Below are 24,212 nucleotides of genomic sequence, written 5' to 3' on the forward strand. Positions count from 1 at the left end.
TACTTATGAAAACTATGTAAATACTACTACCACAACTGGCAATTGTCACGCTTGTCAGAGTAGTCCTATCTCATTTACATCCTACAGTTTTGTTTTTACGAAGTTCACATGAACGCTCCATAAAACGAATGAAGTTGTAGATGCGTAATAAGTAAAGACTTGTACACATAATTAGCTGTTTTCATAAGGAATTGAACAAGGCTCTCTTATATACTGCCAATGTTTATGACATGTGTTGATCGGCATACTTCTCTTCCATTGACATCTTACAGAAAATTCAAACATTCCCGTTTTTCTCGTTATGTCGTAATATAGTTGTGATATCGCCCACATTCCTTGAAGGCAGCGGGATACATCCAGTCAGCGCGCGCCGCGGCCGTTAGTAGTAAAACCATGCAAAGATGGCGGAGCTACAAATGCTGCTGGAGGAGGAAATTCCTGCGGGACGGAGAGCTTTACTGGACAGTTATACCAATCTGGAAAGAGTAGCGGAGTACTGCGAAAGCAACTATGTTCAGGTACATGCTAGTGTTTAAACAGAAGGTGTATACAGCAAGTTAAAAATTACAGATCGGGGTAATGTTCGCAGGGAGTGGGCGGTTTGGTGAGTGGAGTGATGGAATGACAGCACCAGGCTCCGTTATGTGACTGGGATTTTATATGAAAGATAAAAGTCACGCCGAAATCAATTTAAATAATGACCTTTTGTTCGGCGCAACAGCTTGAACCTCAAAGTCAATTCGGCTTCAAAATATTCCGACAAACACCTCTGCTTTAATGGAAATTCAACTTTTTTTCCAGTGGTTTAACTCTGAAACGTGACTGTTGCAACGTGATACGTAATTAGGTTATTCAGTTGTCAAAGTAGATGTTTTACGTGATTTGATTTTAATTGGTTTATTCCATGCATCCGAATGAAAAAGCGATTTGTGTTTATTTTAAGAACTCTTGATACATCTTCTACAAGGTGTGTGACAAATGCAGAGAAGCAGAGATTCATCCTACGGAGACGTTTCAAAGGGAGTCTGGTGTGGGAAAGGATGGCCCAGTTCAAACTTAGCCTGGTGTTGTTGTAATAATTACTTAGACATTTCATTTCAATGAGATTATTATCTTCTCTTACCAGTTCTGGGGACTTTGATGGACGTCATTCTTGTGATCAATGTTGTTTAGCATAAACTTGTTGTTCTCAAGTTGCTTATTTTTATACTCAAAGATATTTAGTTTATTATCTTGTTGGACAAAGCGAAATTTAGCAAGCTAAGTCGTATTTATGCAATTTTGCAAGGACTTTATTAATTAAATTGAAATAGTTGCACGTTAATTTTCTGTTCATCGACTATCGTTTCAGCTGTGTGTGCGTATGCGCGCGCGCGTGTGTGTGTGTGTTTACTGCGCTGACATCCATCTCTGTAGACTTCTCGTGGAGACTAAATTGTGTGTGTGTGTGTGTGTGTGTGTGTGTGTGTGTGTGTGTGTGTGTGTGTGTGTGTGTGTGTGCGCGCGCGCGCGTGGGCAGCAAAGACTGTTATGGACAACTGTTCCTCCTCAGTTGGCTTTAAATGAACACCTGTTCATCGGCAGATTTCATCTTCATCAGATTCCTCCAGTCAAATCAACAAGACAAACTGCATAAACAGTCTGCTAAAAAAAACAACTAATAAGTGATGATTGTGGAAGGCTTTCTCCCCTTTTTTGTCTTTCCTTTTCTCTTTTCTCATTGAACCCTTTCCATTTTTTATTTTCTACCACATTTCTTTTCCCCCGTCTCCCCAAATGTCAAATTTTCCTTATTTAAAGTTTCTAACTTCCTTTCCGTCTTTTAACTGTTCCTTTCTTCTGTCCTTTCATGTTCCCTTCCCTTTCTTTCCCTGAAATAACTCCAAACACTTCTTTCTCTCTGTGACTAATAGCATTCTCCTCTTAGCGTCACAGCACATCTTTCTGAATAAAAAGACTATTTTCTAGTTCATTAGCCTGTTCATACTACATGCCCAACAGGGCTAACTCGGTGCCCACTGGATGGCCTACATTCCCGCTGCCAGCAGATGATGTGAGCTATTACATAATCCAGCAGTTGAGCTTTTGATCTTGTTTTATGGGCTAAATATTTGGATTCAGTGTTAACCCCTGTTAAGCCCTGTGTGGCCCCCTCTTGGGCTATCAGACACTCTCAGGATTAAATATGTCTAGATTTTTTTTGTTAATGCGGGGCAACTGCTCCGCATTATACTATTAATGATATTGTTCATATCAATAATTAGTAGAAGTCATCGGATGTTTAAATCGTTAAAAAAAATCAAGGTTGGTGAATTATGCACCAAAAGTATATTTACATTTTACCCACATGAAAACAAAAATTCAAGTTTTTGATACCTGACATTGTCCAGAAGGAAAACATGTTAACTTATTGCATGAACCCAGGTTGTCTAAAAAAAAAACACCAGCTCGTAGGTTGCTAAGCTGTGACAGAAATTATATATATCTATAGTAAACGTGCAATTTAAACTGTCATGATGTTGCGCTCAGAAAGCTGAATCAGGAAAACAAGATACAACTCTGCACCCATCAGCCTAATCATCATTTTCTTTCTAAAAAAAAAACGTCCCCCCTCTCTTTTCTTGGTCCTCCACAGCTGGTACTAGTTAGCTGTCAGCAGAGGTAGTCATAATGTAACTTGACCTGCTGCTGCTCATTGAAAACACATGGTACCACTGCAGGAGGCTGGACATAGACACTGTGCGTGTGTGTGTGTGTGTGTGTGTGTGTGTGTGTGTGTGTGTGTGTGTGTGTGTGTTTAAGCTTGGAAACCATGGCGATTGGTTTTTGAGTTAAAGGAGTATCAGCCTCCACCTTCGTTGTTGGTGCCAGGAACAGCTCCTGCGGGGGCGTTTGGAAAGACAGGTTTGTTCTCAGAAGCTTGGCAGTTTTAGACCCGAGCAGATCACATGAGGGTTTCACATTTCATCACAGCGAGAGATACACTATTTTTTAACGTTCCTACTTTGTTTTATCTTTGCTCAACAGGGGTTTCTTCCATTCTTTCTCTGTTGAAGAGTTTTTTGGGGGGTAGTTTCTCCTTATTTTAAATGTTCTAAGAACAGAGGGTGTCGTATGTCGGACAGGTTTTAAAGCGATTTGATCCAAGTTTTTGATACTGAGCTATATAAATAAAAATGTACTTGACTGGTTGACAGCTTGTCTGAAGCGATTCAATTATGAGTTAAATCCATTCGTTTCGAGTCATGATTTTCTTGGGTGCATTAAAGGCTTCATGACAGCTATGAATAATTTAACCAAACAGAAACATAACTGACATCAAGTTAATGAGACACTCGTCATCTTGGTTTACGATAAATTTAAGGCGTCTTCCTCAGCCCTAGAGTGTTGAAACTTGTCTCTGTGTTTTCTCTTCTTGTGTCAGACACACGTGGGATGTACAGCTTAGTCTCTACTTAAGTGTTTCATTTCAATTAGACAGTGAGCTGTTATATTACATAGTAATTATGTGATAGAAATGTATAGTTTCATCTAGATTTAAATTTTAAATACCTTCTGTAGCACTAAACGCTTCTTGGAAGGTAAAAAGTGTGTGTGCGTGTGTGTGTGTGTGTGTGTGTGTGATGAGTGCTTCAGCATTGGGGACTTGGATGGATCTGGTTCAGAGACAAAGAGTCTCTTTCAAAGAGTAGTGAGGTGTATCTTACTATGACACACACAGATTCCCCTCTGTCACACACTGCCATGCATGGTCTGTAAGTAGAGGCTGTCTGACAGTAATGGCTGTAATTTGCAGATTTTGATTACACAGACACAAACACACACACACACACACACAGGTCTGGAAGTACCTCAGCCACCAATATTTATTTGCAAGCCGAAGTTTTTTTTATAGCCAGTTTTCCATTTACTCGAATATATAAGTACCAAAACGTCCATGTTTGTTTTGGGCGTTGAGGTTCATTTTGACCTTGGAAACTCATATCTAAACTAAAGGTTCACCTGGCTAATCCTAAAGCTTTCAACCGTATGCCGCCGCTGTGGGAATATCTGAGTAAGTGAACCTTGAATGTTGTGTTTGTGTCCATCAACAGCGTACAGTGTGGTCCATGAAAGAAACTCTGACTCTCAGATGTCAAAGCTTTTCACCGACAGGTGAACGCGCCGCATAAGAAGCACTATAGTGCTTCTGCCTGTATCGCCTGTTCGCTGGCTGACCTCCGCTAAACATGTTTTAGAATCGGTTTGCCAGAAATGTTTATGTTAGTTTTCAGCATATGAGTAAATAATTTGACAGAACTTGAAAAAATAAAATAATAATGTAACTAAACTATTACTTTACTCAAAATAAATACAACTTAAATTTTTTCATTTTTGGTAATTGACCAAATATTAGTCTAAACAGCTAAAATGTATTGACATATTCAATTTAACTCTCATGTTAAATTATTATTTAGCTATACTAAAATGCTAAAGAAAGTAATTCTGTATGACATTTGGCCTCCACACCTTGAAGCAGTTTTAAGCTCTTTCCGTGTTGATTTTGTGGTTTTGATAATTTCCCTTTATAACTTATTGTAGTGCTGAACACTACAATAAATAATGTACTTATAATTCTAATAATTCTAAATGCCCACATATAGCATAATACTGTTTTACCGCCGGAGCCTTATTCAGAACAAATTAACAGCAGGAAATTGACGGTTAGGCAAAAAAAAGAGGTCAGAGGAATCAGAGCGTACATACGATTTCATGTAAATCTGATTTTTGTCATGTACATGAACGTCATACATTTAGCTGGAATCTAGAAAGAAAAAAAAAACTTAAATTGGTATGTCTGTGTGTGTCTGATGCTCCGCGCTGTCCTCAGGCCAGAAAGGCAGCCCTCCAACTAGGTCAACGCTAATAGGACATCAGATGGCTTGATGGGAAAGAGAGAGCGAAAATGAGAGCTGTAATGAGGATGATGTGATAAAGAGAGGGAGTAGTGGAAGGGAAAGATATATTAAACAGGGAGAGAAGACTGGACTGAAGAGAGTTGTGGTTCGTTCAGGTACAGTACCTGTGTGCATGGAGGCCCTGTCTCTTCATAAAGAGGCCATACCACATTATAAAAAGAGAGAAGATGGACATTTGTGTTGCAGTTTCGTTATGTATTTCTGAACCGCTGCACACTCAGACTGTTTGGATCTTTGTTTATATTTTCAAGAGAGTGTTTGAGCCCAAGCCTAATTTAGTCATTTCTCCCTCGTCCGCCTCCTTATCCAACAACGTGGGTAAGCGAGCTGTGGCTGGATGGCAACAGTCCTCGACATCACAACTTTGTAGATATACTTACTGTATATTAGTACAAGTTCTTCCTCATCTGATGTAGGGATGTCCAATGATATAGGATGTCTCATTACAGAGTGTAAAGTCCTCTGAGGGAAACCTTTGATCTTGGGCTGTACACATAACATTAAATTGAAGATGTATTTGAATATACAAATATGTCTTGTGACTGTGCTCTACTTATTCAGTTTCACTCAGAAATACGTCACATTACACTGACTGTGACGAGTGACGATTTGATTTTACTGTTATGAACCCAATTTCAGAAAAAAACACATCTTCTGGCCCATCATATGATTAAATATCTTTAATTGAGTACTTGGAGTTTAAGGTCTGACTGTGTGTGTGTGTGTGTGTGTGTATTTGTGTGTGTGTGTTTGTGTGTGTTAGAGACAGACACACATTGGTGTCAGTGTGTTTCTTGTCAACCTCGGGCATGAATGAGTTAGACCTGACCTACATCATGCTTCAGTGCACACACATATATATCAGTGTGTCTTTTTATACTGTGCCTGCTGCTTTATGTACTCGTACAGTATACATGTTGCACACACACACACACACACACACACACACACTCAAACACACACAAACAAATGAACAACTCCTACATTCGGTTACACACACACATGCTGATGCTCATTTTCAGATCTCTTGGTTGTGTTTCCTTTAGCTATACATGGTTATCACGCTGTCATCTTGATTAGGACATTAAAGGGAATGCATTAGGGTTAGTGGGTGAATGTGCATTTGTCTCGTTTGTTGATGTCTTTTTTATATGTATATTTATTTTATTGTAGTTTTACTGAACGGCAAAATATAAGGCTGCACTAATGGACGTATTTTATAGCAGCAGTAATTCCATATATTTCCTTTTACTTCTATACAAATATGAATAGAAGAGAAGTGATCAAAAAAGACACAAAGAAATAAAATAACAAAAGGAAATTATTCATTTCCTTTTTTAACCACAAGAAGGAAATAAAGAAATGAAATGTACAAATAAATGCTGTATAAAATAAAAAAGAAATGTGTTCAGAATCAAAAGTAGCAGCCAAATTAATCTTTGTGTCCAAGAAATTTGTGTCTTTTAATGTATTGCAGGTGTTGTATTAACCGATAACTTTGTGACATTTAGTCCATGATATTCGAGAGGCGCCTGATGTGTAATTTGACACGACACCTGTCATTTTGCTGGAGAAAACATAACGTCTGAGGCGTCAAGTTGAGCTGTTCCCGGGGGATCATGGGTAACCTCCGTTATCCAATGTCGTGCTCATGTGTGTCCTTCATCCCTCGTATTGATTCTCTGCCACTACTGTTTTCTTCTGCGTCTATGAGAATTAAAAATGGCGGCCCCGGTGCTGCTCCTGTCCTGAATCTGTCTTCCTTCTTCCTGCAGTCGGCAGACAAGGAGCGAGCGCTGGAGGAGACGAAGAGCTACACCACCCAGTCTCTGGCCAGCGTCGCCTACCTCATCAACACGCTGGCCAACAACGTGCTGCAGATGCTGGACATCCAGGCCTCGCAGCTCCGCCGCATGGAAAGCTCCATCAACCACATTTCACAGGTCTGGTGGGAACACACGATGACCCTGAGCCCTCAGTTTGGTTCATATTTATTTTTATTCCTGAATTATCCTTTGGGCATACTGCGCAGCGACTTCTCCAAACCCCTCAGCTTTTTTTTTTTAAAAGTCAGAGAAATTCTAAATATCATAATCATCAGGTTAAAAATCTGTTTCTTCCTCTTCCTAAATTGAAAATCTGAATTTCCCCCAACAAACGACACAACAATTAGACAAATAAGAAATCACATTTGAATTTCTCTAACCCACATGGCCTTCGTAACTTAACTCAGGTGTCTACAGGCACACGGATGCAGAAGAATTGTGGTGTTAATATAAAAGAAAACTCGCTTTTTCAACCTGACATCTGTCGGTGATGCACAAATCATTAGCATGGACACAGTGTAGGTCTGTTTCAGTGAGTGCTCATGGGTGAAAGCACACACAATATGTAGTCGTGTATGCATGCAGTCACACTTATGTTCTCCTCTCTGTGGATGCTGCTCTCTTCTCTGCGTCATGCCAAATGTAGCCCAGAATTCATTCTCGAGAGGATATTGCACTTACAAAATCCCAAAGCATGCAACGGTAATAAACTGCAGAGGTAAATTAACAGCGAAAAGTGCGGAGAGTGCAGAAATATGTATGGATAGTTTCCCACTCTGCATTCTGCTCACATGAGAGTTTGATGTATGTATGTTTTTCATTGGGGTTATGAAGTAAAATATGTTTTAGTGTATTAGTGCTACTAAACAATCGCTGTATACATTTTCTGATGACTTTATAGCTCAGATCAGCAGTGACTGGCTTAAAATGTCAGCAGTAGTTCATGATGTGAGTTAAAATTAAAATCACGGCATTTGCAATCTGCAAATTGTCGTATGAACGTGGAGTCAAGGACACTTTTGCTTTGACACAGAGCGTTTTAACACTCGGAGACTATTATAATCATGTCGACAGACGGATGAATAAGCAGGCTTCTCAGTGTTCTATGAAAACGACGATACTTAAAACAAGGATAAGCATCCAAACCAGGACACTAGTTTGCATGTAAACACTCAGCTAATTTAGTACATTGAGATGGACATCTAAAGTATGAGGTTGCTGCACAAATTATGCAGTTTACTTCAGTGCATTGAAGGACACTGTCCAGGAAGACAAAGGAAGAACAAGACTCTTCTTCATGTTTGTCAGCTGGTCAGACAAATAAAACCATCTGTAGGTGTGAAGCATCGCTGGTTGTCTGCTCAGGCTTACACAACACTCTGCACCCACACAGCTCAGCACACTGTATATTGACGACAAACGATTTATTTTTGTGCTCTCTCTCGCTCTCTCTCTCAAAGCTTTTGTCGTTGGTATTCTTCAAAAACACTGCGTCACATCATCCATACGAGTCCACGTTGCTCAGTGCGCTCTGTGTTGAGATTCATTATTCAACACCAACTGAAGGAAAAGAAGATTTTTCATAAATTAAACATTGCAATGCACAGCACTAACTATACAGAGTAGCAAGTACTTAAAGGAATAAAACTGAAGTTTTCAGCGGTACAGAGGATCCATTCTTCTCCTCAGGCCTCTGTACATTCAGTATAATGAGAATAAACTCTGCATGCAGAAATAATGAGATGCTTCTCTCTGTTATGTTAAGCCAGGACTGTGATTACACATCATAATTACTGCTTTCAGTGCAGGGAGACACAGTCACATCTGTTATGTAGGCGAACGTTTCGTTCCAAGAGGCTTCCTCTCTTGAAGACTAAAAGTGAGATTATCTTATATAATCCATTTTTGCTTTTCATGCTGTAGAAATCACCCACAAAGTGTAACATGAAGGGTACACAGACAAACACGTGTGTCTGTAGGATGTCTTTAAAGTCATTTCTTACACATGAACGATTGAGTTTGCAACTATCTTAAATAGAGGTGTGGATCTTTCAGTATCTCACAAATCGATTCCATTTTGATTGTTGAGGTCAAGAGGGTTCGATTAAAAGTTGATTCTCCATTCAAACCATTCCAGATTTGAAATCCATTCTCAATTCAGTAGAAATGTGTGATCATTTCAGGATTCAGTCCAGTCTGCTGTGCGCTAACAAATGTGGCGTGGCAAATTATGGCAAGATTATGGCAGGTTTTATATTTGAAGATATCAAAGAAAAGTTCTATCATGTAAACACACAAAGGCAAAAATCAGCACAAATACACTCTTTTTTTCTAGAAAGCTTTTTGTGTATCTCAATTCTTAGATTAACAAGTTAAAGTTATACAAACAATGAGAATGTAACTAATGCTATTTCTTCACATTATAAATTACATTTTAAATGTTGTTTTTTTTATCAATTTACATATATATTTGAATTTAGAATATGTATTGACAGAGTGTAAAATTACTCTCCATCAGTAGCAGAGAGATTAAATATTGTTTTGAAAGTTGTGAGCTGATCCCAAATTTTTGGAAAAGAAGAATATGGATTCTTCCATATAATACTTTTTTCTACCTCTGTTCTTTCTGTCAATTTCTTTATAATGCTCTACTGAATAATGCAATTAACACTCAAAACAGGTTTTCATACATATTAAAATGCTCAACACCAGAAATATCTGCTGTGTGAGAGCACAGCACCCGCACGACATGTGAAGATTCTCTCTCTCCCTCTCTCTCCGTGATTACATTTAGGGGTGTTTGACTGTTTGGCAGACAAACAAATACATCATTACCGGAAATGTTTGGCTAAACCAAAATAGCTGTTACACACTAGCATGTTAGCGGTCAGCCTGACAGAGCTGCTGACTTGACTGTAGATTATTCTTGTTACCCTAACAGCATTTCTTGTTTGATAAATCACATGTTATACTTTTCTCTGTGTTTTTTATGGAAGACAAGAACCTAACTTAGACATCCTTTCTTTTTCAGACCGTTGACATTCACAAGGAGAAGGTGGCGAGGCGGGAGATCGGCATCTTGACCACCAATAAGAACACGACCCGCTCACATAAAATAGTTGCTCCGGGCAACCCAGAGAGACCGGTGCGCTACATCAGGAAGCCCATCGACTACAACGTGCTCGATGACATTGGACATGGAGTCAAGGTGGGAATAATAATGAAAATAATGATCATGAAAATAATAATTATAGAGGTTTTTAGTGTTTTGTGAATAGTTACATATAAAGTTTAGATGCAAGCAGTCAAGTCTACGCATCAGAGGTGATTGTTGATCTTTTAAACATCACAAGAAAATACATTTTCAGTAGGTGTGGCATGTTTTAACAGGTGCGGCAATGAGACAGCAAACGACAGAAGCGTCTTTATCTCTTTCTGTTTGCTTGTGCTTCATCTTAATCTCTTTCTGGGATGATATTTCTGCTTGGTGTTGTAATGTTTGCTTGATGCTGTTGCACCGACGATAACCTCGAGACAACGTTTCTCCCCTCTTCTTCCTCCTTTTCTCATTGCTTTCATTGATGCATTAGTGGTTGTTGAGGTTCAAGGTAAGGATGCACAACACAGCTGTACATAATACCAGAACAATAGATCTTGTGTGTAACTGAGGGAGGTTAAGAAGCCATATTAAAGAAACATAAAGAAATTCCAGTCATGAACAAAGGGAATGATTGATTCAGTTGGTTGCTAGGTAAAAGGTACAAGGTACTGCTGCCTTGTAAATGTTTTTGTGTGAGAAAATATCCATCGAACACTCATCTTTTCCTTCTCTGCATGTGCCCTTTTCATTATTTCGTAACTCAAAAAGAGTTATACACAAAAACCAGCAGAATCTATGTTTCCTCATGAGTTAAAAAAGGGCCTCAATTATCAAGTTGTTTTTTAAAATCTGTAATTGGTCTAATTGATCCCCCAGAATGCAGAATAGCCAATCAAAGCCATCGGTTTCGTCCACTAACTAACTCTGCGCAATATACTCTCATGCAATCTTTTCAGATTTTCCTCATTTTCAGGCTGGTTTTGTGTATTTTCAAGCTTGTCATTGTGATATGTTATGTATTAGTGATATTCTTAACCCCGAGAGGTTGGAAGGAGATATATGTTTCTAAAACGTGAAGTTTCTTCATTAAAATGGGTGGAGCTAACATCAGCAGAATACTTGAGCACATCGTTAACTAGCGTAAGCACTTATATGCTACACAAGCTAGCACAGAAGCGAAGGGTCAATCTGCATGCTCTTCACGGTTCTTTTAGTTGAGTTCTTCCTGGTTCTATTCCTGAAACCTTCTGGTCGAACAGGCTATTTGGTGTATTTTTGTGTTTAGATATTGACCATGCCAAAGTATTGGTCGGGTTCTATCATTTCAAGACAATATGATCATGTTCAAAAATGTATTTTCTGCAGGTAAATGGCCAGCAGAACATGAAGCTCGGAGGGAGCTTGTCCCGGTCCAACCCTCCCACCCAGAAACCGCCCAGCCCTCCGAGGGCAGGCATGAGCATCTTAGGGTATGTACCCAGCCTAACACACACACTCACACACATGTAGCCATTCACACACACTGCCACGCACTCTCTTTCTCTGACATGTACTCATCTTTAGTCATGTGTTCTTCTGTGTTCATGGTTTTATTTCGAAGGGATTGCTATTCTGTGGTGTGTTAATATTTGTCCTGAATGTGTGAAATACGTCTGAATAATGTGATATTTTGTATTAAATGTTTTTATTTGAACAGATTACGTAGACACAAATCCTCCTTCACAGAACCACAGATGTTCTTTGAGCTGACGTTTCGAAACAAGTGGTGTGCTGCAGTTTGTGTGTGTTTGTCTCCTGTTTGAGGACAGGGGTTCCTGCGGCGAGTTTATTACAGATTAGACCCGGCAGAGAGGGATGACATCACACTCACACACACACACACACACTGAAACGTGGTGCTCAGAGGAAGAGGAGTAACGTCATGCGTTGTGAAAGCTTGTTGTGTTCTCAAACATCTAGGTCACCCAGCTGTATTTCTTCCTCCTTCTCTCTTATTTTTATCTCCATTTTGCTTCCTCTCTCAATCTTTTCACTTTCTGTTTAATTCAGTTTTATCTTCAGTCTCATCCTTCATTCTTCTCCTTCCCCTTTACTTTTCTCCGCCTTTCTAATCTTGTCTCAGTCTTCTTCACTCTCTCTCTCACTTCCTCTCTCTCTCTCTCGTCTACAATATTCATGTATTGACATTGTACAACACAGTGTTGTGAACCCAAATGCAGTAAGTAAAATTTACAAAAAAAAATAAGCAAAACAATTCATTATAGTGGAGGGTTGAAGATCAGTTTCGGAGTCTCAGAGCCTTAGCGTAGCATGAAGACTGGGAAAAATGTCCAAATGTAACAAAATCACCACCTACCAACACCTCTATTTTATATACTTAACTCACAATTTTGCCAGGCACAGCGACTTCCTGTCCTGCCATTATCGTGTGATTGCCAGGCAACCAGCAGAGACTTCGTTCAGAGAAAGAGTATTTCTCAAAATGTCGAGTTATCGCTTAAAACAACTCATAGAAAGCTAAAATCCAATACTGGTAAAATATACAAAGGCAAGCTATAAATAAACTAATAATTCTTGTGTGTGCGTGTGAAGCCAGGTAGCCAGCTGGTCTGGGGCCTCCTAAGCCCTCCTGTTGGTGTGTTCCTTCCTGTTCCCCGAACGTAACCTGCTGATCAGCCGGCTGTTTCTCTACCATGAACCTTAATTAGGTGACTGAGCGTCAAAGTATTTTAAGAGAAAGAAACACAGGGATAAAAAAAAAAAAACAGTGTTATAGAGTAAGAAGAGAAAGTGTTCGAGTATGTTGGAAAGAGGAAACAGAAGCAGCTCACCATTTAGTTGGAACTGAAGCTGTCGTTAAGAAGCCAACTCCCTCAAACACACGGCAGTGAGCCGGCATCCCGCTGCCATCAACAGCTCAAGTCCTTCTGTCTTCACACACATGCACCCCAGAAACACGCTCACACGTCATTTTGACATTCTATAACTGTTCCGTTCTTGTGTTTGTATTGTGCACTGGTTTTATAATTTAACACGACAACGTTTTGTATTATTTATTATCAGCTGTATGCACATTATGCCACAGAAATGTTTGATTCCCTCTCGTAAAGGTGTAACTCGTCATATTGCAGAGTTATAACACATGCTTGTGCTTCTTCCTACTGTGGTAACTGACATTATTTGTGTTTTATTTTGGGAGGAATTCACCCTGTGTGTCTTCAGTCTAGTTTTTATTCTGTGATGATGCACACTTGTCCTTACTCTCTACAGTTTGTGATGCTGGAGGAGTCATGATTCTCTAAAAATACATCCTGACCTTTTAAACATGACCTTAACCAATATCTCCACTTCTCTGACAGCAAGGAGGCAACAATCCCAGCCCGTACTTAATGTAGAAATCCTTTTTAATTACACATGAATCATGATGTTGTGTTAATGCACCCTGTTAACTTGAAATCCTTGACTTTTTAATGTTTTATTTAATTATGACTGACAGTTAATACGCTGTCTACTCTTTGGTACTGATGCCAGTGCGTGTTAGAGCTACAGCGCCCCCTGTGGCTCCTTACCCACATTTACAATATTAAATAGGATGATTTAACACGTTGGATTAAATCTTATTAAAGTAGGAATTAAAAACAAGCAATGTTTTAATGTCAAAGCTGGTAAAGGTGGAGACTTTCGAAGGGTTTCTGATTTTATTGTCCCGTTGATTTGACAAAAATACCTTTGGGCAAGTTGATTAAAACAAACCTCAGCTCCCGTTGTGGTTTTAACATGAAATTGTATTGTTTAGTTTCAGGCTCTGAAGTGTTACGCAACAATGGTGCTGGACCTTGTCGTCGGAAATATCTCCCCCGTTAACCCTGTCTCCACCCTCACCCCCCTGACATGTACAGGAAGAACTCCCCCTACAGGACACTGGAGCCAGTGCGCCCCCCGGTGGTGCCCAACGATTATGTCTCCAGTCCCACCAGAAACAATACGGCCATTGGACAGCTTCCCAGTCCGGGCCGCACCGCCACCCTCAACCATCGACCCCGAACATACAGGTAGCCGGGTCGGCGTGTAAACACGGCCGCCGCAATGGGATTTCACGAGCTTTCCCCTCTACTCTAATGCTTTTTCTATTTTCCGCTCTGTACAAAAAGACAGATGCTCAACACAACTGTACGTCTAGTTTGAGATTCCAGACTCTTCAATGCAACATGAGGTCTTGTTGAAGTTGCACAAACAGGCTTCATTCCAGTCTCGACACAGATGTGAAATAATAATGAAACTACAAATCTCAAAAAAAAGAGAAGCATCTTTTCAGCGCATCATTATTTCTCGGCATGCTTTAGTTCATGCTTTAATTCTTGGCTAATATTATCACATTTAACAAGTTTAACTGAACATGAGCAAATATTTTTGATGTATTTCAGCCTCATTTATGTCACAATGCATGAAATGCCCGAGAAGAAAACGGCTCTTAAGACTAAAGTTTAGGATTTGTTTGACACCAGGAAAGACGGGTGAATAAATTGTAATACTTTACTATTAAAGGAACGTTTAATGAGTGTTAGCTATGAAGCAAAAAGACTGTAAGCAGGTGGAAACTGGTAGTCTTCATGCTAAGCTAAGCTAACCAGATGCCATCTGTCGCTTCATAAGAGACCTAAGAGTGGATAATAAGATTTGGACCTGTGCTCTCAAGAAGTTTGGACCAGACAGAAAATTTTAAGTGACATTGCAGAAAAATAATAATTAGAGCGATTTGTTGTGTTTTTTTTTCAAAACTCTTTGCTGACAAGTTCTTTCCTTTCTTCTGACTTTGTTGCTAAACTTCATCGCAAACTCTGCTGCTGTCCAGTGATTCCTCTGTGGTTTAATTCAGCACTGATGCTCAGGGAGGCGGGACTTACTACTGCATATACCGGCTAGTTAATTAATGATTAAAAACATCTTTAATTTAGGAAGAAAAATACTCAGGGATTGAGTGTTACTGAAAGCAATAACCCACATTTATTTTTAAATATATTAATATTAACTTTTATTTGACTAGACCTTAGTTTGTCTGAGCTGTTTTGTAAGACATTTAATTACAAACACAATTTTCTTTGCATCCAGCTCTGAAGTTTGTGAATCCAGAGCAGACATTTTAAACCTGTGAACTGTTTAGTACTTAAATAAAAACGTACTCGTACCTCCAGCAGTGACGGTGTTGCAGCATCACTGCTGAGTGAACACAGAGGAGTAACTTTCTGCTTTCATCCTCGCAGCATCAACTAACTGATTTTCTTCTCATTCGTAGATTCATTTTTCAGTTTTATTTTCTCCGTCGCTCTTCCGTTTATGTAACTGTGTGTGCTTGTCGGTGCTCAGTTCTATAATCTTTTCCATCCAATCTCCACCTCTGTCTGTCCTGATCTGGAGCCTGCAGCCAATCAGAGCATGTGTTCGCAGCTTCTCGTCGTGTCATTGCTTCTGTGCTGACGTCGACTTCACTCACCTGCTGCCGCTCTCGCAGCCGTCGCTCTGCTTCGGTCTCGACGTTTCTCCGCAGGCAGCGGACTTCCTGTCTGTCTGCTCTTCTGTATTGTCTTGTGTTATTATCCTTATCAGTTTGTCTTTCTGCTTCTAACATCCTCTTTGCTTCTTTTCTTAATCGTTTTTCTCTGCTCGTGTGTCTTTTTTTTAAATGAGTCAACTTGTCATCAAAGTCAAATTAAAATTCAATAATGTATGAGACTTTTTTCAGGGGAAACATGCATGATAGGCAAGCGCCAATGACTCATTTTGTATCCCGTTTGTGCCATGAATTACACATAAAGTGTCAATTTAAGAGATAATTCTTCAAAATGTACATTTTGTGTGTGTGTGTGTGTGTGTGCAGTGGTAGCAGTGGAGGCAGCCATCCCAGCAGCAGCAGTCGGAGCAGCAGCAGGGAGAACAGCGGCAGCGGCAGCGTGGGCATTCCCATCGCCGTGCCAACGCCTTCCCCGCCCTCCACCTTCCCAGGTAACACGCACATCTGCACTCAACATCTTTGCTTTCTTGACTTCCGTGTCGTACGCCTCTTCTCTTGTTTTGCTGTTGTTTTGGATGACAACACTTTTAGTTGATTGTCTGTTTGAAATTGGAATCAATATATATTTTAACTCGCCACATAAACAGCTCATGTTTGGGACCTGATGCCTGAATATCTTCTCGTAGAAACCGCGACTTGAGATATTTCCAGTTCAGCTGTCGTCCTCACTCCCTTCTTGCTTATCTCCTCCCTCTCTTTCTTCCTTGCTTCCTCCCTTCTTCTTTGAAGTTTCTCCGACTACTGGACCTGCGAGCTCTTCCTCCACTGCTCCTAACTCCTCCCCCTCCCCCTCCCCAACTCCTTCCTCCTTCTCGTCTTCTTCCTCTACCGCAACCTTAACACAACCCAACGCACCCTTGTTACCGAACTCCTCTTCACAACGCACTGACTCACCTCCTCAACCAAGCCCACAATCAAACGCACCCGCCGACGCTTCCCCGGCCTCTAACCCCGCCCCCAGCACGCCCGATGTCCAATCCGTTGTTTTTCCTGGCGAGCCGTCTCCTCTCCTTCCTCCCGCTCCTCCTCCACTCTCCTCTTCCTCACCTACTGAAGGTGAGTTTCTCCAACGGCACCACCGCCACCTCCATCGCCTGCTTTCTGCCTTCCTCCGTTCTCCAACACCAATCACGTGTTTTCTTTGTTGTGTTTTCATTACATTGTAGAGATGAAAGGGGAAAGTTGTAATGTGTGTATTTACATGAGTGTGGCAGATTTTCAGAGCTGAAACTTGTATATTATCTTTAATTACTTATTACTACGTGGATTATGTTCTCTATTAATCAATTAATTTATCAAATTATGCATGATTTTTAAAGAGGTAGAAAGCTGAGCCCAAGGTGACGTTGTGAAATGTCCAAAGATATTTAATTTTAAGGAAAATACAAACCATCCCATTAGAGAATATTTGGCATATTTGCTTTAATAAATGACTGATATAATGAATTGCTTTTCAAATGGTTGCATATACATTTTGTATCAATGGATTAATGCACCTGTCGTTTTATTTTTCGTATCTAGTTCTTGGTCGGCAAATCTCTAAAGCTAACAAAGTATTTTCTCATCAAATATTTCGTCGCCACTCAATCTATCTTAGTCAACGTCACGACGATGTCAGGAGTCACATTCTCAGAGAAAAACTTGTATTCATATAAGATCTTTTTTTGGTCTTCTTTCATATTTATCTTTTTATATCTAGCTCTTGCTTTGAAACGAAGTACGAAGCGCAGAATCCGGCATAAAATTCCATGTATGTGAAAATGTGCATGGCCATTAAAGCTGATTCTGATCAATAGTTGAGGAACATGAACTTCATGATTCTGACATCCAGCTTTGAAAGCAACTAAGAACAAAGCGTGCCGAGTCGGTGTTATTTCAGTGTGTCGGATACGTTTTTAATCAACATTTCATATCCTGTGCTGCTCATCTCATTCTCAAGTTATTAACTGAATACACAACACGCAGTTTCTTCTTAAAACTCATTCTGTCACCGCTTGATGAATTCGGCTGCTTGTTCATCTTTCATGTGTGGGTGGTTTTTGGTTGGCTGTCAAATCATAGTCTGCTTTACTACTGTAGCATTGCAGTAACACAGCTTAAATTATACAGCTTTTGTGGAATGTGTCCTTCTATATTCGGTTGTTTTTAATCTCCTTGAGGCCTGATATCCAGAGTAAAAACAAATTAGTTCTGTTTTTAACCACTCAGGTATTTACAGTAAAAGATGAAAGTTCGGCAGGTGTTTTATTTCAAGTGTTAGCAGTTGAAGTTGTGAGTTTTCAAACAGCCCAAAAGAGTGGTTGAATATTTTATTTTTTAAATATATTAGTTACCAGTCAGTCCTTAAACCTGTTGAGCCTTTATATATCAGGTCATAAGTTAGAAATCAAGAAAAAAACATATGTTAGATATCAAATTCAACATAAAAATCAGGGCTACAATAATATATAATCCCAATGTACAACCTCAAAGCACAACTCAAACAATAAATGGGATTATGTTTTAGGGTTAGAGTGAGGCCTTAAAGGGCTACCTGGATCCACACCTCTGTACTCTGTCTGACCTCGTCCCTGTTGGCTCTCAGGTCCCATCGTCCCTCAGTTCTTCAGTATGAACCGGCCTCAGCCCCGACAGCCGGCTCAACAGATGGGCGGGTCGCTGCCGTACCGCCGCCCGCCCTCTGTGACCGGTCAGCCAATCGTAACAGAGAACCAGGTCAACGGCGGTCCCTACTACAACCAGAGCCCTGGTATGTCCTGTGACACACACACACACACACACACACACACACACACACACCAGTCTGGGGAAGCTCGTACTGGTTTTGTTCAGACTGTTACAAGTGCTGGGTGAACTGGTCCTTAAATATTTTTAGGGCTCAGAGAGAATTCGTAGAAAATATATTTCAGGATAAGCCGATTACTTGTGTTTTAGAAAAGCTCAATGTGTAAATTATCTCGGACGTGTGTGTGTTGGCAGCCTCCCCCCCGCCGCCTTCCCTCCTCCAGTTCAGTCCTCAGCTTCCTCTGATGGGTTTCGTTGCTCGAGTTCAGGAGTCCAGTAAGTAGTCTGGTCCCTTCAATTGTGCATCATGTGTGCTTACATTACTCTTCTGGTGAATCACGTAAAGCTATGTCTGGCTTTATTGATATTTGTGTCACTTTGTGCTTTGTTTTATTACATCTATTGTTTCGGAAGTTTCATGTTAATGCTGTCAATGTGCTTTCTCACCTCTCAGTCTCAGACGTCCCTCCTCCACCTCCCCCCCAACCAGCTGCCGAGACCCAATCGGGGCCCGAGGATCCTCTCCTTTCTCCTCAGCCATTGGAGGACGGACACGAAGAGGAGGACTCAGCGGTGGTGGAGTACTGCGACCCGTACGCTGAGGAAGACCCATCATGGGCCCCTGGGAGCTACCATGAGAAAGGTACGTACACTGTACACGAGCAGCTTACGTTTAGTTAGTTAGTATGTTGCATTGTGGGATAGCCATAATCAGCAAAGAGCTTACTCGGATTCTCAACTCTCATAAAAAACTTTTTCTGGGACCATGTGAACTAATTGCTGCATTTCCTGTCTATATCTCTCCTATCACATCGATTAAAGGCAACAAAAAAAAAGCATATTGTTCTGTGTCTGTCGCCCTCTAGTGGTAGCCATCTACGACTACGCGGCCGACAAGGAGGACGAGCTGTCGTTCCAAGAAGGAGCGATCATCTACGTCATCAAGAAGAACGAGGACGGATGGTACGAAGGCGTGATGAACGCGACCACCGGCCTCTTCCCCGGAAACTACGTGGAGTCCATCATGCACTACGCCGACTGAGAACCAGCAGGAGGGTTTTTGGTTTCCTTGTTCAGTCTGCGGACGTGTGGTCTCGCTCCAGTTCAGCTTCTTGGATCTGAACTAGAAGGGAAAAGTTGTCTCGGCTGCTTTTTTTTTTTTCTTCTTCTTTATGCTCGCACCAATCAAATCGCAATCAAATCGGAGCATGTGAACAAAAATCGTAGTTTCACTAATATTTTATTGTGACTTTAGTTTATCGGGAAGAATCAGAAGCGGGAAGTGAGTACAAGCATCAGATGAGAATTTGTTTTGTTCTGCTTTCTGAGCTACACCAGTCTCTCTCGACCCAATAGGGCCTTGTATTTAGGGGTTTCTTAATGCTGGTTCAGTTTATGTATTGCTCAGTATTAATAAGGTCTCTTGTCGGAGAACTGGGAGGCATTTCAAGCATCTTAATGTTGAAATTTGGTGTGAGTTTCACTCCAGATGTGTTTGGCGTGAAGGATCCAACGTTCATTTTCCTTCACAGAAGGTCATTGAAGTTACTTTTGATCACAAGAAATGCTTGTATTAATGTCCACTGAGCAAGTTAGTTTTCTTAAAATCACTAAATAATTTTCTTAATCATTCGCAAATAAAATTTGAAGGTGCGACAGGCAGAATCACCCAAATGTGCTGTCCAATTCTGAAAATACCAAAACATAGCAGTAGTATTGGTAACTATAAATTGAGTTCAAAGGCCAAAGACACTTTTAAAGTAAGAGATTTAAACAAGTCTTCTTGTATCTTGATGGAAGAAGCTGTGAAAACATTCCTTCTACTGAAATGGAATTAATTATTTTTCAACTTCAGCTTTGATTTCAATCATGAAATGATCATTTTAAATTTACAGGAAAACAAATCTTGTTATTTTTCAGGCCATTATTTTTTTTGTGGTCAAAACAATCTATTTACAATATGACTTCTGTTTACATTTTGCCCTCCGTTACCATCACCCCGACCCCCCAACAGAGGACATTCACAGTCCTTCCCCTGAAGTGAAACATTTAGATTATTTTGTAATATTACCTTGTGGCAAATGAAGAGAAATATATCACATATGTTGTGTCTGATTAAAAGAAAATGAAATGAAGCTATGCACAAAAAACACAACACTTTAGCACTGCAAACAAAATTCAGAGATTATATTTCTCCTTTCTTTGTATTTTCTTCCCCGTCTTCTTTCCTCTGAAGCACTTTTACAGCGCGTCTGGTTTGTGTTTCCTGCGACTGCTTCACACTGAAAGTCACGCTTTCAACACGAAGCGGCAGCGGGAAATGTCATGTTCCCAGTAACTTAATCCAAATGTAATATGATTGCAGGAGAGTGAACAGTGAAGCTAATATCAATGAAATCAAGTTTAGAAGAAGTCTGAATATTCTTTGGGGCAGAAGTGATTTCAGGTTCTGGATTCATCAAACATCTCGCAGCAGGAAATCATTCCAGAAAATCATCAAAGTGCATCTTTTATTCTACTTTTAACTTTAGAAGTAAACACATTTTATCTTCTCAGTTACCCTCCAGTGCATAAGAAAGATTCATTTACATTTTACTTTCCCTTTGACTTTTGCCTTAACAGATATCTCAATCTCAACATTTTACTTTCTCAAGAGCCTTACCTCCATCCAATCTGTCATTGAAGGGAAATAAAGGATATGCAGAATTCTGGAAACAGAATTAAAAATGAAAACGAAGCACTTAGTGTCCCAAAAGCGTAACGCTAATGAAACGTCAGTCGCAGAAAGAACAACAACACTCAAACTCAGTGAAGCTGCGTGAATGATGTCATCCGGCTGTGACGGACAGTTTTTAGTGGGATTTGTGCCATAAATCTTCATTGTCACTATCATCATCATCAGCTTCGTTAACGTCACACATCCGTCTCTGATGTGAAGTCTGTAACTTGAGCCTCTGTGTGTTTAGTTTAGAGGCGATGAAGCGTTTTACCACCAATAAATACATCACTTTAAGTACTTCTGGTGGTCAGTGTAGAGGAAGACATTTAATATTTAATTGTGTAGATTTAGTAGTGAAACACAATTTAAGTTGTTTTGCCCAACCTGGTTCTTATTGTTGTAGTTTTCACTATAATTTATAAGAAAACTTCACAATCTAAACCTTTATTTATGAAACAAGCATACAACATTATATTACAGTGGAGTTTTTAGTTATTTAAACTCTACACTAATATCCCTAAAATACTGATATTTAGTGAAGATAGATTCATTAATCTTTAAAGTAGGAGAACTTGCTTTACGTGTAGCTAAACAAAAGATAACCTATCATTACTTTTATTCTGTTCGATCTGAATTAAGAGGTTGGCGTCTTCCTCTCGGCTTCCGCTGAAGCGCTGATCGGTTCACACCGAGCGACACCAGAACACATTCAAAATGGATTCACACGTATGTGAAGTCTGACTTCTGAGCCTTTTCATTCCTCGTGGTTTCGCCGCCTCGGCCTTCGGCCGAGCCGTGAAGTGGACCTGAACAAACCGCCTGGTGGAGCTGTGGACCTGTTGCCAGTGTTGAAGTTTACAGTGTGTTTGCCTGCATGCCTGATATATATATACATATATATACATAACTGACATTTTTATTCAAAATGCTTTTCATATACATTTTCTTTGTATTTTTTATTTTTTTCACCTTCTTGCTTTATGGTCTCAGTTTGATCAGCTGGAGGGTGTGATGTTTTTGTTCAGTAATGTTTGGTTGTAATAGCCCTTTAAAAAGACGTCCCGTGTGTTTGGACTCCAGTCTGACTCTCAGATTGAAGGTGGATATTTCTGTGCCATATATCCAGGTGTGTGTGTGTGTGTGTGTGTGTGTGTGTGTGTGTGTGTGTGCGTGTGTGTGCAGTATAAACCAAACCTTCCCTTGTGGACTAAAGTGACCGGACCTGAAACAGTCTCTCCTTGTTGTTCGGTGTTATTTAAGAGGCACAAAAGACCAGAGTGCCGATCGCTCAGAGGAAGACGAATCTTTCTCGGCCGCGTCTTTATTTTCCTGAAGGTGGCGCCGGTGTGCGTTCAGTCTGAAAATGTGTTGTACGTGTTACCTTCACAGCAGAAACCCCAAAACACAGCCCCAGTGTGACTCCAACATGTGACAATAAGCAGAAACACTCAGCAGCCATGAGTGCAGTCCATCATTTAACCTTTTAAGTGTTCTGAGAATCACAGGAAGAAGATGCACAGTTTTCCAGCATTTTCTATCCCTGGAAAACTTAATTATTGCTCAATATCTTACAATTTTGAAATTGATCTCAAATGATGCACATTTCTTTGTAGATGGCTGCTGTGACTTTTCTAATTGATAACTATTATATTTAATTAACCCTTGACAGATATTCAGTACAAACTGCAATACAAAGTCCACAATGCTCTTTATTGCACATTGATCCTGGTCATACTGGTGACGTGGTTATTTAGACATATTTGCATCATGCATTAAAGTTTATGGATTTATATTGTAACTTAGTCGATACATTCAGTCAGTATTCTTGTGATTATGAAGTAAAAAACAACAGTAATGTCGATTAAAGAAAAAATGTACATTTAGGATCTGATATTTCCAAAAAGACGACCGTGGTTGTTCTTCATTCAGATTGATCTAATCCCCGGAACATTCGGACATCGATTCATGAGCTCTGGATTAAACTTGTGACGCTGAACATGTTGACATACTTAGATTTTTTTAGTTTTGCCTGCAGTTACCCTTTAAAACAGAGTGGACTGTGAAATGAGTTTATCTGACAGACAGTTTCTCTCAGGCAGTTTTTTTTTAGTTTTTTTACCAGGAATGAATGCTTCATTTGTCACCCTGCAAACGTTTAACCTTTAACTTCCTTGTTAGAGTTTTGTTCTGAGTCTGATTCCAATTTGAGACGTCTGTGCACAAATTCATTAAAGTCTAACAAACAGAAACTTTTTATCTGCTCTGTTTCTTATCAGCAAAGTTTTCATCCACTTTAACATGAGAGCTCATTGATGGGCTGAATGATCTCTCGTCATATTGATTGAACCCTGCGTCTGCATATGTTCCTGGTAGAACGTCTAGTGAAACATTCTGCTTTCCAAACTCATCCTCAACTGAAAGCACGTTGTTCTTTTGTAAGAAAGGGGGGGAAACGGGGAAATTACAAAGTAAATGTTTCAACAGACTGGTCTGTGTTACTGTTTCAGTTCACCTTACACACAGATGCCGCACAGGAAGTTCATTCAACGCAAACGTTAAATCAGTGGAACAGTGTGAAACTGTCACTGTCATGCAGGAGATCCACAAAACAGGAATCCACTCATTCATTAAAGAAGACCTCGGTGGTCAAAAGCTCCACGGGGAACCTTTAAGGTTCAGTAAAACATCAGGAGAAAGTCTGAGCTGTTTAATGTGAGATGATTTAAAACATATTGTAAATCTATCTGCACAGTAGCAGTCACATTATTTGTCATGTTAAAAAAGCTGACGTTTCAGTAAATGTTCGAAAAGAAGTTACTTGAGTTCCTCACACTGGTTGTAAAGCTAATTAAAAGTAATATACAAATTGAAGATGGATTAGATTGTCGGCTCTAGACAGCTGAGTGTGAAAAATTTGTAATTTATATAAACATGATGGAAGAATCATGATTAATAACAGACTGTAAAATGTGTTTAGAACATGTATTGATTTGGTTTGATTAAGTTTATCATCAAAAATAAATTTACTTAATTGCTTTAATAATTACACACAATGGCTCATTCATATCTCTAAATAAACAAACTCAAAACCTTAATTTTTCTCATCCTTAATGAAACTAAACAGTAATTGTATTTGATAAGTTATCTGATGAATGTGCTGTGAAATTGGGCCTAAAATATTTTCCTCTAGGAGTATAGGTAGAGTAAAAAATGTAAATATTCAAGCAAAGTACAAGTATCTAAAAAGTGTACTAAG

At 39.8% G+C, this 24,212-nt stretch overlaps 1 protein-coding gene across 8 annotated transcripts; it reads left to right on the top strand.

Moving 5' to 3' along the window:
- Positions 1–378: 378 nt before the first annotated feature.
- Positions 379–23,205, top strand: LOC137783342 (abl interactor 2-like). 8 transcript variants are annotated; one of them, XM_068573205.1, is made up of 12 exons: positions 379–518; positions 6,734–6,901; positions 9,816–9,992; positions 10,375–10,392; positions 11,250–11,353; positions 13,784–13,936; positions 15,760–15,884; positions 16,183–16,509; positions 18,038–18,202; positions 18,433–18,513; positions 18,692–18,880; positions 19,104–23,205. In XM_068573205.1, exons 1-12 carry the CDS (start codon positions 402–404, stop codon positions 19,277–19,279), a joined length of 1,800 nt encoding a protein of 599 aa, XP_068429306.1. In that variant the 5' UTR covers positions 379–401; the 3' UTR covers positions 19,280–23,205. The 8 variants fall into 8 exon arrangements, with proteins under 8 accessions (XP_068429306.1, XP_068429310.1, XP_068429308.1 ...); XM_068573209.1 differs by lacking the exon at positions 16,183–16,509; XM_068573207.1 differs by lacking the exon at positions 13,784–13,936.
- The last annotated feature ends 1,007 nt before the right edge of the window (positions 23,206–24,212 follow it).

The sequence above is a fragment of the Clinocottus analis genome, unplaced genomic scaffold (genome assembly GCF_023055335.1).
Source record: "Clinocottus analis isolate CAN_PGR_092001 unplaced genomic scaffold, fCliAna1.0.p SCAF_12, whole genome shotgun sequence".
Taxonomy (NCBI): Eukaryota; Metazoa; Chordata; class Actinopteri; order Perciformes; family Cottidae; genus Clinocottus; species Clinocottus analis.

Bases quoted from the DNA above. Each gene is read 5' to 3' on its own strand.
- LOC137783342 (XM_068573205.1), top strand. From the start codon at position 402: ATGGCGGAGCTACAAATGCTGCTGGAGGAGGAAATTCCTGCGGGACGG. The intron at 18,514-18,691 runs GTAAGTAGTCTG...CTCACCTCTCAG, and splicing joins TGCTCGAGTTCAGGAGTCCA to TCTCAGACGTCCCTCCTCCA. The intron at 18,881-19,103 runs GTACGTACACTG...GTCGCCCTCTAG, and splicing joins TGGGAGCTACCATGAGAAAG to TGGTAGCCATCTACGACTAC.